This window comes from Triticum aestivum, chromosome 4A, assembly GCF_018294505.1.
Source record: "Triticum aestivum cultivar Chinese Spring chromosome 4A, IWGSC CS RefSeq v2.1, whole genome shotgun sequence".
In the NCBI taxonomy this organism is placed as follows: domain Eukaryota; kingdom Viridiplantae; phylum Streptophyta; class Magnoliopsida; order Poales; family Poaceae; genus Triticum; species Triticum aestivum.
In genome coordinates, this window is record NC_057803.1 from 122,950,672 (window position 1) to 122,966,528 (window position 15,857).

Sequence of the window (15,857 nt, forward strand, 5' to 3'; positions counted from 1 at the left end):
TCTTATTTATTTATTTTATTACTTTTGAAAAATGTTTGAACTTTTTAAAATTTAGAACTTTCTTTAAATTTGTGAACTTTTTCTTGAAAATCTGTGAATGTTTTTTCAATTCGTGAAAGTTTTTTTCAAAATCGATGATCTTCTCTCAAATTCGTGAACTTTTTTTCAAAATTTATAAATTATTTTTATAATTTGTTACCTTTTTTCAAAATGGATGAATTTTTTCCAATTTTGCGAAGTTTTTCATTTTATTATGAACCTTTCCAAATTTTCATATATTTTTTGTAATTCATGAACTTTTCTCAAATGGATGAACTTTTTTTTATAAAATCTGTAAACCTTTTTTGATTTCACAATTTTTTTAAAAAGTATTAATAAACCGACCGGTTTTTTTATACCAGACCAACAGCACAAAAAACGGAAAAAAAAACTAGCCTGCAAAGAGAGCGGACGAGCAGCTGGAGCGAGCAGGGGGAAGGCGAGCGAACTGGCATTGCTGGGTCGCGGCCCGCTTGGGCGCTGGTGAGCGCCAGCTCTCCTTTCCTGCGCCGAAGGTGCGGAATAGGAGCTCTCCATTCTATAATGCAGTGGTCCGAGTATAAACCCTCTTTTTTGGAAAAAGAATGCATTCCATCATCCAATACTTTACATTAAACCAGACGCACTTACAGCCCATGATGCCTTGGCTACAGCAGCAGCATCTTCAGTGGCTGCTTACATATATGTACAGTGTTAATTAAGCCATATTTCGATGTACCCATATCCTGAGATGTCCTCCTGGTTTGGTAATTCAGCTAAATGGGACACTGAAATAAACGGATCGTCTCACGGAACCAGCACTAGGTGCAGCTCCCCACAACGGCGATTTCGTCTTTGAGCGACTTCCTCTTGCCCTCGTGCTTGCTCCCAGGTTTTGCAGCCTTTTTCAGTGTCTGCAGCAACATCAGTTAGTAACCAAAACGTAAGAACATAGATACAGGCAGTAAAACCCAATATGCTGACCTTTTTGAGGAGTAGGTCCGTGTGCCTCTCCATCTCCCGGATCTGCTCCATGGTCATGCCGTACCACTCGTCTATCCACGCGAAGCACAGCCGGTGGCACGCCAGAAACAGCGCCCTCTCCCCCTGCACGGTATGGAGCGTCAGCTCTGAGCTTCTGAAGTATTGACACACGCTCTGCCAGATTCAGATCAAGCGGTGCGCAGTTTGACAAGATATGCAGTGCAGGTACCGCGATGAGGCAGTCTTCGAGCCGTTCGCCCAAGCCCCAGATGGGAGCATCCATGACCACCAGCTTGTATATGGTCATCACGGGACGGCATGAATCCTGAAACGAATGCGACCCATGTACAGTCAGACTTGACAGTAGCAGTGCACATAGATCTCTGATTCAGAATCTGCATACCATCCACCCATTCAGAAGAGGGCCTCGCTCCGTCCGTTGGGACTTGAATGTTGTGAGGTCGACTTTTGGAGCAGTGATCACCTTGCTCCAGTAGTCCCGCGATACTGACGCGATGTCGACGATCTCCACCTCTCTTGCAGCTAGCTGCTGGCTGTTTAAATTGTGCGCCTGGTTGTAGGGCAACCTTAGTGTCGTTTCCTTTCGTCCTAAGGACTGAAAATGACTAGGAGGCAACTGAATGTGCTTACATTTTCAGAGCAGCCGTTGTCAGGTCTTATCACGGTGTCAATCGTCAGGGAACACTTGCTAAAAAGAGGGCACTGCATGATAGTAACAAATGATCAAGAATAATGAAGTTAGTATAATTTGGCAGTGCTGGATGAACTGAGTTGTGAAGGATTCGAAGAACGAAATGATTTCTCTACTTGCAGTACCTTGATTACTGATGAGGGTCAGAGCAGCATCCATGGAAAACATGTAAAAGGGAGGGGGATACAAAGTTACAAATGGAACTAGTTTATAAAGAACTGATAAGTGTATAATTATTGCCAAAATATGATTCACAATTGGTTAAAAGAAAGGTCTTTGCTAACCTGTTCTGCTCTTTGGATAAGCGGACCAGGAGTCCTCATGCACTGCGAGAGAACTTGCGGATGCAAAGCCCTTCATCCAAGATGGAATTTTGCTGCACACAGTTTTTAAGGAAAATAATTGCTCCTAGTTGATCCAGTAATCTGGTAACTTACATTTCATAATGTCCTGATTACAACCTTTGATTTTTACCCCTTAGCATTGCATTTCTAATTAGCCAGTTATTCGCTTCCAGTGGTTTGTTCTTACCTTTCATGATTATCCATTGTCAAAGACTCTCTAGTAGTACAAAAGTTACAGGATTGTAATGGCCTTACTACCAAATAGGCATAATTTTATGCCTTTTTCTTGAAACAACTTAGGACGTATTATCTACGAAATCGGCGAAATTTATCATGTCATGAACTAGTATATATACGTACAATAAACAAAACTAGGTGACTGTATATATGTACGAACCTCTGCAGATGATACACTTTTGAGGTGAATTGGCCCTCGCCGAGCTCGTCATCCTCAAAAGGGACCTGCTGCAGCACCTCCACGCCCTCCTTTCCATTTGTATTCTGCTGCTCCATCTTGATGATGGTGTAGCTGAGCCCTATCTCATACTGCAATACAGTAATCGACCTGTCTCAGCTCAATTACCATCTCACAACAACAAAACACTGAAAAAACCCCTCTGAAATTCTTTCTTTGGTGGTTCTTCATACCTCCTCCATCAACATAGGCATGATGATTCGGCTTAGTGCAGGATCATAGTCAAGGTCCGGCAAATCGACGAAAGCACATGAGTTAACAAAATGAAAATAAAAGTAGGAGATCATGCACACAAAGCGATATTGCATGAACACAAATATCTTTGATAAAAAGGATACAATTCCTTGATCTGAACCATGGCGGAAGCAGTATCGAGATGGTGGCAGGGCGAGTTTGGTGTTGGGAGGACGAAGATGAGCCCTTTTTCGAAACCGCAAGGAGGAGAACTCTTCTGCCCGTTTCCCAAGAAGGCAGTGGAGGAAGAGTGGGGACTCGGGAACAGCTTCAAATTGCTGTTTATACTTCTTCCACTTATGACCTCCAACAGATGCGAAATCTGATAATGGGGCAGCACAACTTAAAACTGGAAATTTATGTCAACTTACAGTGGGAATCTGAGGTTTGAAGCGGGCGAATGTGCGAAGGATCCTCGCACGGCCAGGTCTCCATCAACAGGGTTGTGACTTGTGAGGTGGGTAATTTACGCACGTCAGGGGTTGCCTTTATGTAACGTATCTTGCAACTTCTGGAGAAGAAGATGCAGGCAAAATCCGCCTGGCCGCCACTGCAATTGTGCCCACCCCTTTGTATTGCTGTCCCATTGGCCCGGCCAGGGGAAAACACTTGGCCAGGAGGAACCTATGTGGCTTCAAAAAGCACCACTCCGTCATGCAGATCATCAAGGGTGTTGACTACATGATCTAGTGGCGGATGTTTTTTTTTTCTCCAAAAATTCATCTCGCATACGTTCGCGGACTCGCGGACACAGCCCACAATCACCTCACTGATTCATAAATTCACTTCATGGTTTCTTTGTGGGTCGAAAAAGTACCTGTTGTCCCGATTGCCTTTGAGAGCGAGGCCATCGTCGTGGCCGTGGCTCCAATGGTTCAGATCATACTCGAGGTTCAAGACTTGTGTGCGAACTTTGTTCATCAATATCCATGACGCATCCAGACAAGATGGATATTGTTGGGGCCAATGCGGTGGCACATGCAATTTTCTAAAGATAAAGAGGAAGCAAGGGCCAAAGGTAAGAAAGGTAGTGCTAACCCTTAGATCAGCCATCTTGAAGTTGAAAACAGATAGAAGCAAAAATATGAAGGGTGACCCTAGAAAAAAGAAGACACATATGGTTAAATGATGGGGGAGAGACTACTGTACAAAAAACACTTTGTGTGCAAAAATAAAAAAATCAACAACATCCATCGGATTTTGAATGGATGTCTCGGATCCACCTTGAGGAACATGATGGAGGGATCATTTTGTACATAACTGTTAGTGAAGGGTTTTTTCACAAAATGCACAGAAGCTCCACCAACTCGCGTGCATTGAATCTGAGACATCCATTTAATATCCGACGGATGTCACTGTTTTTTTCTATTTTTGCACACTAGGTGTTGCTTTTACACTAGTCTCTCCCGATGATGGAGGCTACTCAGCTCTTTGGGTAGTCTTCCTAGTTTTGGCATTGTCCATTGTCATTCTCGTTGTGTTTTCCTTCACTTGCATATGTCATTGGGTATTTTTGTGTGGAGACCTCCTATACGGCGCTTCAGGCGCCGAATTCCGCTCCTGGCGCTCGTGCATAGCATGTCTGGGTTATACCAAATAACGAGCGAATGTTGGCTTGCCTCGCACGCTCGATTGATGCTTTCCTTCGGAAGTGTCTGCTATTCAACCAGTGGATGGTTGACCTGTTCACTTTTCACCAAATATGAAAATAAATCATAAATTTGAAAACACTCATGAATATAGAAACAAGTAAAAAAAGTTCAAAAAAGTGTATTTGGGAAACATTATAAATTTGAAAAAAGTTCATCAATTTGAAAAAAATATCATGAATTTGGGAAAAAGTTCAGGAATTTGGAAATGTTCATGAATTTGAAACACTTCATGAATTATAAAAAGTTCACGGGTTTTAAAATGTTAGCAAATTTGAAAACAAATCACGGATTTGAAAAATTGTTAACGAATGTAAAAAAAGGTTCACGGATTTGCCAAATTGAGCGCGGGTTTCAAAACATTTTGCAAAATTGAAAAAAGTTCATGAAATTGAAAGAAATGTCCCTGAATTTGAAAAATGTTTATAAATTTTTAAAATAATCACAAACTTACAAAAAAAATGTTCAGAATTTCAAAAATCACCGATTTGAAAAAATAAAATTAAAACAAACAAAAAACCGGCCAGAAGCTTCCCAAAATCGGCCAAAAAGCAAAATAAAAGGAGAAGTCGTTCGCATTATATAGGCCGACCCTGTAGTCACGAAAGTTGTGGCGAGGTCTGAGATGCGTACAGTTACCCAAGTAACTGCAAAATCACTAGTTAAAGGTTATCTTTGCAAAGGTCACTCCTCATTCCCCACCTTCTCACGTGCTGACAAGTGGAGACTGCATATGCACCACTTGTCGCAGTCTTGGAGTTTTCTTTTTTTTTTCAGAGATTCGTTTATTTAAAACGTTTTATCTCTTGACCGTGTGTCCAAATACCAAAACGTTTTCACCTTTTGATTTCTTGCGTTGAGATTTTTAAACTAGATCCATGCTAATAGGTTTTAACGATCTTTTTCGCAAAAACCTAAGAACTCCATGAAAAAACAGTAACTAGATAGAAGGAATACCAAAAAATATCAAAAAAAAATAAAAAATATGGCCACTGAAAAGAATGAATACCAAAAAACAGAAAAATAGAACCCAAAAGCGCGGTTGTGGTTTTCATTTTTTTTGTAAGCGCCGCCTTGCTTTTTCCTTTTTTTCGGGCAACCGGAGGTTGTATTTTTTTTCCTTTTTCAGTAGAAGCACATGTTGTACTTTTCGCAGAAGCACAAATTGCTTCTTCTACTCGAAGAGGAAAACTCGTAGAAAAACATGTTGTGCTTTTCTCTTTTACAGTAGAAGCACAAATTCCCTTCTCGTGAAAGCACAATCGTGCTTCTCGCGGAAAAAAAATGTGCATCCACGAGAAATACAGTTGTCCTTCTTATGAAAGTACACACTTGTTTTTAGAGAAGCACAAATGTGCTTTGAAAAAGAAAAGACTAAAAAATCTCCAAATCCTAGGAAAAACGAGAAGAAAACTGAAAAGACTAAAATGTTACGAATATGCAACTTGTAATCCTTACTAGGTAATTCTTTATCACGGGGTTGTCTATATAATTTAGAGAAATTAAACTCATGAGACACGTCACCAAAATTTACACTAACAGTTTCCTTAGTGCAATCAATTTTAGCATTAACTGTATTCAGGAAAGGTCTACCAAATATAATGGGACAAAACTCATATTGTGGGGAAACCAAGAACTAGAAAATCAGTAGGGTATTTTATTTTTCCACATAAGACTTCAACATCTCTAACAATCTCAAGTGGTGTGATAGTATCTCTATTAGCAAGCTTAATAGTAACATCAATATCTTCTATCTCAGCAGGTGCAATATCATTCACAATTTCTTGATAGAAAGTAAACGGGATAGCACTCACACTATCACCCAAATCACATAAGCCATGATAACAATGATTTTCTATTTTAACAGAGACAATACGCATGCCAACAACAGGTTTATTTGTATCATTTTCATTGGGTTTAGCAATTCTAGTAGGTTCACCACAAAAATAAATAGCACGCCCATCGATTTTATCAACAAAGAGATCTTTAACCATATCAACATTAGGTTCAACTTTAATTCGTTCAGAGGGTGTAAGTGTTCTTGTATAACTTTTGTGAACCATAGTTGAAGTTTTAGCATATTCTTTTATTCTTACTGGAAAAGGGAGTTTCTCAATATAAGCAGTATGAACTTCAATGGGAGGATGATATTTAAACCACTTCTCTTTAGGGAGATCAACATGAGTAGCGAATGATTCGCAAAAGAAGCTACTATCTCAGAGTCAAGTCCATACTTAGTGCTAAAATTATGAAAAGCATCGGTATCTGGAAAAGTTTTAACACAATCGAACTCAAGCTTTATACCTGACTCCTTACCTTCGTCGAGCTCTGAATCCTCACAGCTGTGTTTAATTCTTTCCAAAAGATCCCATCTAAAATCAATAGTGTTCATAAAAGAACTAGTACAAGAAGTATTGAGCATGGATTGATCATCACGAGAAAGCCGAGCATAAATATTCTTTATAATAATTTCTCTTGAGAGCTCGTGATTGAGGCATGAATACAACATTGACTTAAGCCAACCCCAAGGTTGAGCGATACTTTCTCCTTCACGAGGCCAAAAGTTATATATATGTAATTCTGATCATGATGAACCAAATGCATAGGATAAAACTTCTGATGAAATTCTATTTTCAATCGGCTCCAATCCCAAGCTCCAATATCATCACATAGCCTATACCATGTCAATGCTTTTCCCTTCAAAGATAAAGGGAAAACCTTCTTCTTAGCTTCATCTACGGGTAAACCTACAAACTTAAATAATCCACAAACTTCATCCACATAGATTAGGTGCATATCAGGATGTAATGTTCCATCTCCCCCATAAGGATTAGCTAGCAGTTTCTCTATCATAGTCGAAGGAATTTTATAGTAAATATTTTCAGTAAGTGCAGTAGGTTGAAGAGCAACTCTTTGTGCTTCTAGTCAAGGTGAAGATACCCTGAACAAACCTCTCAAAGGATGGTTTTTCATAGTGGCAAGTAACAGTAAATTTTAGCATGTAATATAAATGTTTCCTTACCAAATTTCACTCACCAAAGGCGCTTCACTCCCCGACAACGGCGCCAGGAAAGAGTCTTGATGACCCAAAAGTATAGGGGATCAATCGTAATCCTTTCGGTAAGTAAGAGTGTCGAACCTAATGAGGGGCAGAATGAAATGACAAGCGATTTTCAGCAAGGTATTTTCTGTAAGCATTGAAATTATCGGTAACAAATAGTTTGGTGGCAAGGTAATTCGTAATGAGTAATAAGTAACAAGTGTAACAAAGGTGCAGCAACATGGCCCAATCCTTTTTATAGCAAATGACAATCCTGGACGAATCTTATATAAAGCAAAACGCTCCGAAGGACACATGGGAATTATTGTCAAATTAGTTTTCATCATACTCATGATTCGCGTTCGCTACTTTAATAATTTGATATGTTGGTGGGCCAATCCTTGGGTGTTGTCCATACTTGGACAAGCCTCTCACTTATGATTAACCCCTCTCACAAGCATCCGCAACTACGAAAGAAGAATTCAGATAAATCTAACCATAACATTAAACAAGTGGATCCAACTCATCCCTTTACGAAGCAACGCATAAACTAGGGTTTAAGCTTCTGTAACTCTAGCAACCCATCATCTACTTGCTACTTCCCAATGCCTTCCCCTAGGACCAAACCATGATGAAGTGTCATGCAGTCAACGTTCACATAACACCACTAGAGTAAAGACAACATACATCTCAATAAAATATCGAACGAGTACCAAATTTACATGATTACTTAAAACAAGGCTTCTTCCATGTCCTCGGGAACAAAAGTAACTAACCACAAAGCATGTTCATGTTCAAGATCAGAGGGGTAATAAATATTGACGGTGTCCTGGACTAGGGGGTACTAACCACGTCATCTCCCGGTCTGTTAGATTGGGCCGAGAATCCCCATGGCCGTATACTCATGGGCCAGTTCGGACAGCTGCCGCATACATGGAAGATTCCACAAGACTTGGTGATCAAGACAAGGACTCCTCCCCACCGGCGTATTCAGCTAGGACTCTTGTTATCCTAGGCCTCTGGTGCGTTATATAAACTGAGGCCAGACTAGTCGATAGATCATATACAACAATTATACCATAGGCTAGCTTCTAGGGTTCAGCCTCTATGATCTCGTGGTAGATCAACTCTTGTAATACTCATATCATCAAGATCAATTAAGCAGGACGTAGGGTATTACCTCCATCGAGAGGGCCCGAACCTGGGTAAACAACGTGTCCCCCGCCTCCTGTTACCATCGATCCTAGACGCACAGTTCGGGACCCCCTACCCGAGATCCATCGGTTTTGACACCGACATTGGTGCTTTCATTGAGAGTTCCGCTGTGTGATCGGCAAAAGGATTAATGGCTCGCCCGCAGGTCAACTGCGACGCCGGCTTCTTCGTCACCGGCTCGGCCGATCACCTTGGCTGGACTAAGGATTGTTCCCTACCTCCGATCGTCATGTTCGGATGAGGGCCTTCATCAACATCAACTCCGATCTCTATCAAGATCATGGAGGAATCATCCAAGGAGCCCGTGGCTCAACGTCAACATTGCCCTTGGGCGACCGTGCTGTTTTTCTGAACAGCGAACTCGTATCCACCGCCACCGCCTCCTCAAGTGTCGTTTTAATGATTACTTCAGTGGAATTGTGCGGAATTGAGTCTACAACAACCCTGGAAAAATTTGTCGAGTTCCGATGGAGGAATCTCTAGCAATCCGCGATATACCGGAGCCCTGTCAAATCTGGACGGGAATCTGGACGAGTTTAGGGTGTGGTGTCCATATTTTAGCTCGGATATCCTTTGGAAGATCCAACCGTTGATCGGCTGCGGAATTCTTATATCTACCACCCCTCAAAATTTCAGCTCGATCCGACCGTCCAAACTTCGGGAACCTTCCGATTAGTGCATCACTTTTCAGATCTGTTTCCTGCATAAAAACGAATCCGACCCGAGTTCATCTTTTTTATGAACGGGATTTCGGACATACTTTTTGAAGGAAGTTTTGTATGGGGTATTGTGTTTTGTTCCCGACCACATCCCACTAACTTTAAAATATTTTGAACATGATCTTCACCATTATGCTGGTGTCAAACCAGTCCAGCAATATTGCTCCACGGCTGCCGACCTGCGCTAGACACGTCGTCACTTTGTTGAGCCAAGCTCAACTTCTTCGGATCATCATCTCGGCGAGCCGAACAGGAGTTCAGCATCGTGAAGGATAAATCATCACCAACATCGCCGCCCCACGGATTACACGGAGCGGGCACACCGGCATCGCCGCACGGTCACTTCATCAAGCCGGCATTGACCACATCACGACCTGCATCGGCAGAGCCGCACTGTTGCTCCTTCAAGCCAGTGTCCATCACGCCGACCTACTTCGACTCATCGGCTGACATCGAGGCTTCGACATCTCGGCTGGACCGGGGGCCTCACCATCTCATCATCAACCTACTCCGGAGACTTCGGCGTCACTAGCCGACCAGCTCCGTCATGTTAGCTGGACCGAGGGCTTTGTCTCGGCAAGCCAACCTTTGTCAGTATCGCCATGCCGTCGCTTTATCGCCCATCAAGCAATGGGTATGCGGATCGAGTCCCAATTTTGGGAATCACCTTTCTTCGGATTGCTACAACAAATAAACCAGGTGCTATTAATCCTAGTATTTTTTGCTTGTTTGGGTTCATTTTTCCCAAGGAATTATTACTCTGGTTTGTCCATCATATGTACGCAGGTCTATCAAATGGTGGCCGTATTAACGACGGTCACATGGTGGTTCGGTCAGTTTTCGTATATAGTCCGGCGAACGCTGCATCCGAAACTCGGACCGACCTGTGAATTCAGGCTTTGCCACGCCTTTACCGCATCACGCCGATGCCCGGCATCGACATTGACTTCAGCGCCAGGCCATATTTCTTTCATGGCTCACTTTGCATAAATTATTTATTATGCAATGATTTTTGTACTATTATCTCCAGTTTGCACCATTTTTTGTGTACAGGAAAATGATCCGGGTTGGGCAGTATCGTCAACTCGGCGTACTAACATACCACGCTACCTCGGCTAGACGGGGGGCTTCATCAACACTTCATTACCCCATGCCGGGGACTTCGGCATCACTCTGCCGGCATGCATTGACCGTGCTATGTCACCACTTCGGAGTGTCGAGCTCTTTGCTCCGCCACCTTGGGACCGGCTTGGGGGATGGAACCTTGTCCCGCATCAAGCTCGGACCGTGTCATCAATACCGAACACATTAACCAGTTAAGTTGCCTTCATGCTCAAAGTTTAAATTTTTAACTTGTGTTCGGTTCGACCAAGCATTATACCTTTTTGGAAAAAAGTTGCTTGTAAAAAATCTACTTGTCAAAACTTTGTTTGTGACACACAAATTCAAATACCCATTTACTTGGAGGCTTCCTTTACAAAGCTTTTCCTCTTGCATATGATTATACTTGTATGGCTTCGTTCCTTGTTCGTGTATTACGCCACAATATGCACCATATTGACTTAAAAGATTTGCAGGCTGGGTTGCCTCACTCCTGTGTTTACCCCTACGTTCCCAATTGTTCGGCTAGGGAGTAAAGGGAGCACCTCTGCGATTGTCACGATCGGGTCATCCGAGCCGGGCCTCAGACTGGGTGAAGCCGAAAGCTAGCGCTCTTATTGTTTTCAATTATGGTCGGCACACAACGGAACTCATGAGTACAAAAAAATCTATTGCACAAGTCTCATAGTAGCAATGAGCACCAAAGAAAGGTATTGGTGGGGGTACTATTTTCTTCGAAGATGCTTCTTACACTTCGTCAGTAATATAGCATAAGTTCCCTGAGCGCGCTTTGTCTGTTATAGACTTATGGCCTGATTGCCTGGTTATCGGAAACACCGTCGATATTCTCGACAGGTGGAGTACATAACACTCTTCGGCCCTTGACCGAAGAGGGAGAAGCCGACGGTCGGTTAAGATGAATATAAAGTTCGGGTGAACACATATATGATATAAGTACTTTGGTACATACAATCATTATACATAAAATTCTTTTACCCAAGTCACTTGGGGGCTCTTTAATTTATATGAGCCATTTTATAGTAAGTGTTCTTCTTCTTAGTCGTTGCAAAGTTTTTATTCTTATTATTTATCACTCCTTTTTTCGACACGAGTGTGTGGTCACTAGACGGGGAGCCTAATGTCCCTCTCAAAGCCGCTAGAGTTTAGTTTGCTAAACTGGCCTACAGAGAAGTACTCCGCCTTCGGGATAGGAGGTTAAAGCCATAGGCTGACCCGCTTGAAGTCTTTAGATAGGATGTGTCATGTTAAAACACGAAAGAAGCACTTTTTTCTAAAGTCCAATTTTCAGATTGGCACCGAACACTTGATCTTGTTCGGACGTCAGGTTTTCACTAACATTTTTTTGGTTTTCCAAGCTTATGGCACTTTTTAACTATTTGTGTGTTTCCAGCATAAGTCTCGCAGTGCAACGCCGGACACCTTTAGAGATTCTGCAAAAACATTCTCGAACACTACTATATATGCATCGGTTTCGAATTGTGTCTTCGGTCAATAGTTGGGTTGCCCGGCTCCTATGCTTGCCTCCTACGCTCCGCTTTGTTCGGCTAGGTGTGCAAAGGGAGAACCACTGCGATTGTGCTTCCAGCTCGCATGGTTAAGCACCTCAGTGGAGAAAGCTGAAAACTGACTGTCACAATAGGCGTAAACTGGTCAACGATCCGATGACTATGTTAAATGACGGGCCGTTCATAGCATTGGCCAAAGTGTTTACGGCTTGACCTCGGATGTCGTTGAACACTAACCGGGGGCTCATAGCTAGCTTCCCCAGTTTAAAGCTCCTATGACTAAGCGAAAGTTATAAACCCCGCATATCTGATTGCCTCGTTTCCGCTAACACAACCGCCTTCGGGCACCGAGACGTCGGCCAAGGGTTGTTTTGTTACTGCAGAAACACCCTGCGTAGTATCTACCAAGGGGTCGAGGCCGATGATGGGCCACTTTCAACTAATAAACGGTCGCAATGGAGTCAAAATAATGATGTAAAGTACTTGGATACATAGAATCATTACACATAATCTGTGATTTTACTCTGGATATTGATCCTTAATTCAACCACCTGTGCCCACATTAAGGCTCGAGGGCTATTGGGCTTTGCGCTCATTATTTACAAATATTAAAGGGGCACATCGATCCCCTGATCTGGTGTTGCCACCCGACCAGTGTCTCGGGGGCTACTGCATTGCCTATTCAATGCAGAAAATTCAAAGGGCTTAGTGTTCGGCTTGATCGAACTATGGGAAAGCGCGTCTTCGGACAACAATAAGTACCATCTAGACCTATCTGACATCAAGCTAATATATCACGGCGACTTCTCACGACCCTCTCTCAGGGGCCCGTTCGCCAATCACTATTATCTCTAATATATTACACCGCGTTTTTTATTCCTATGTATGCTGCCGAGCTAGGAGTTGATCCTCAGGCCGATTTCGCGCATCGACCTGAGTCTTAGGGGCTACTGGGAACAACGGTTTTATGCTTGCCTTCAGGTGCATCTCGGGTTTTAGACTGATACACACCTTGAGGGCTACTGGATATACATCGGCAGAGCATAAACTGCACCAGTTAAAAATGTTCACAAAAAATCAGCCCGTGGTCGGGGTGGTGCACCACCTTGGAAGCAGTCCGGCATAAAGCTCGGGCACTAGCAGCTAGCTCCATAGAGGGCATTTCCGACATTAAGCTTGGCTAAACTCCTTCAAATTTTTTGGACCGAGATGATCTATGACATCTTGGATATAGTCCGTCGTTGGAGCTTGGACACAGTCCGGCGTTGGAGCTCGGATACATTTCGGCGTTAGAGCTCGGAAGCAGTCCGGCATTGGTGCTCGGCTGCAAAAGATACCTTGAATGCAGTCCGGCGTTAGAGCTCGGATGCAAGAGGACACTGCCTCCCGGGAACAAGTTCAAACCGAAGGTGTGGCATAAAAATAACAAGGCATTGATAAAGGTCGGAAACTTAAAGGGGGCTCCTCGGATACCCAACGTGTAAACTCGTCGAATGCATTTCGGCGATCCTCAAGATCGAAGATGAGAAGATTTGTTGAACCAGTTTTCAAGACCGACAACCGAAGATTGCTACCTCTTTTAGCACTGCATTGGTTTTCCCCGAAGAGGAAGGGATGATGCAGCAAAGTAGTGTAAGTATTTCCCTCAGTTTTTTAGAACCAAGGTATCAATCCAGTAGGAGGCTACGCGCAAGTCCCTCGCACCTGCACAAAACAAATAAATCCTCGCAACCAACACAAATAGGGGTTGTCAATCCCTATAGGGCCACTTACGAGAGTGAGATCTGATAGATATGATAAGATAATATTTTTGGTATTTTTATGATAAAGATGCAAAGTAAAATAAAGGCAAGTAAATAGCAAAGTAAACAACTAAGTAGTAGGAGATTGATACGATAAAGATAGACCCGGGGGCCATAGGTTTCACTAGTGGCTTCTCTCGAGAGCATAAGTATTCTACGGTGGGTGAACAAATTACTGTTGAGCAATTGACAGAATTGAGCATAGTTATGAGAATATCTAGGTGTGATCATGTATATAGGCATCACGTCCGAGACAAGTAGTCCGACTCTTGCCTGCATCTACTACTATTACTCCACTCATCGACCGCTATCCAGCATGCATCTAGAGTATTAAGTTAAAAACAGAGTAATGCCTTAAGCAAGATGACATGATGTAGAGGGATAGACTCATGCAATATGAAGAAAACCCCATCTTGTTATCCTCGATGGCAACAATACAATACGTGCCTTGCTGCCCTTACTGTCACCGGGAAAGGACACCGCAAGATTGAACCCAAAGCTAAGCACTTCTCCCATTGCAAGAAAGATCAATCTAGTAGGCCAAACCAAACTGATAATTCGAAGCGACTTGCAAAGATAACCAATCATACATAAAAGAATTCAGAGAAGATTCAAATATTATTCATAGATAGACTTGATCATAAACCCACAATTCATCTGTCTCAACAAACCACCGCAAAAAGAAGATTACATCAAATAGATCTCCACAAGAGAGGGGGAGAACATTGTATTGAGATCCAAAAAGAGAGAAGAAGCCATCTAGCTACTAACTATGGACCCGTAGGTCTGAGGTAAACTACTCACACTTCATCAGAAGGGCTATGGTGTTGATGTAGAATCCCTTCGTGATCGATGCCCCCTCCGGCGAAGCTCCGGAACAGGCCCCAAGATGGGATCTCGTGGATACAGAAAGTTGTGGCGGTGGAATTAGGTTTTTGGCTCCGTATCTGAATGTTTGGGGGTACGTGGGTATATATAGGAGGAAGAAGTACGTCGGTGGAGCAACAGAGGGCCCACGAGGGTGGAGGGCGCGCCTAGAGGGGAGGGTAGGCGCCCCCTACCTCGTGGCCTCCTGTTACGTGTCTTGACATAGGGTCCAAGTCTCCTGAGTTGTATTCGATGAGAAAATCACGTTCCCGAAGGTTTCATTCCGTTTGGACTCCGTTTGATTATACTTTTCTTCGAAACCCTAAAACAGGCAAAAAACAACAATTCTGGGTTGGGCCTCCGGTTAATAGGTTAGTCCAAAAATAATATAAAAGTGGATAATAAAGCCCAATAATGTCCAAAATAGTAGATAATATAGCATGGAGCAATCAAAAATTATAGATACGTTGGAGACGTATCAAGCATCCCCAAGCTTAATTCCTGCTCGTCCTCGAGTAGGTAAATGATAAAACAGAATTTTTGATGTCGAGTGCTACTTGGCATAATTTTAATGTAATTCTTCTTAATTGTGGTATGAATATTCGGATCCGAAAGATTCAAGACGAAAGTTCATATTGACATAAAAATAATAATACTTCAAGCATACTAACTAAGCAATTATGTCTTCTCAAAATAACATGGCTAAAGAAAGTTATCCCTACAAAATCATATAGTCTGGCTATGCTCTATCTTCACCACACAAAATATTTAAATCATGCACAACCCCGATGACAAGCCAAGCAATTGTTTCATACTTTTGACATTCTCAAAACTTTTTCAATTTTCATGCAATACATGAGCGTGAGCCATGGACATAGCACTATAGGTGGAATAGAGTGGTGGTTGTGGAGAAGACAAAAATGAGAAGATAGTCTCACATCAACTAGACGTATCAACGAGCTACGGAGATGCTCATCAATAGATATCAATGTGAGTGAGTAGGGATTGCCATGCAACGGATGCACTAGAGCTATAAGTATATGGAAGCTCAAAAAGAAACTAATTGGGTGTGCATCCAACTTGCTTGCTCATGAAGACCTAGGGCATTTTGAGGAAGCCCATCATTGGAATACACAAGCCAAGTTCTATAATGAAAGATTCTCACTAGTAT

At 42.5% G+C, this 15,857-nt stretch overlaps 1 protein-coding gene across 1 annotated transcript; it reads right to left on the reverse strand.

The window, feature by feature from the left end:
- Positions 1 to 599: 599 nt before the first annotated feature.
- On the reverse strand, positions 600 to 3,096 carry LOC123081851 (phosphatidylinositol transfer protein 2). The gene is made up of 10 exons (XM_044504366.1): positions 2,872 to 3,096; positions 2,707 to 2,737; positions 2,456 to 2,604; positions 1,999 to 2,090; positions 1,840 to 1,847; positions 1,654 to 1,725; positions 1,406 to 1,573; positions 1,232 to 1,327; positions 1,003 to 1,125; positions 600 to 932 (listed from the first exon to the last, which is right to left on the reverse strand). The coding sequence occupies exons 1-10, from the start codon at positions 2,889 to 2,891 to the stop codon at positions 840 to 842; spliced, it is 852 nt and encodes a 283-aa protein (XP_044360301.1). The 5' UTR covers positions 2,892 to 3,096; the 3' UTR covers positions 600 to 839.
- Between the last annotated feature and the right edge of the window lie 12,761 nt (positions 3,097 to 15,857).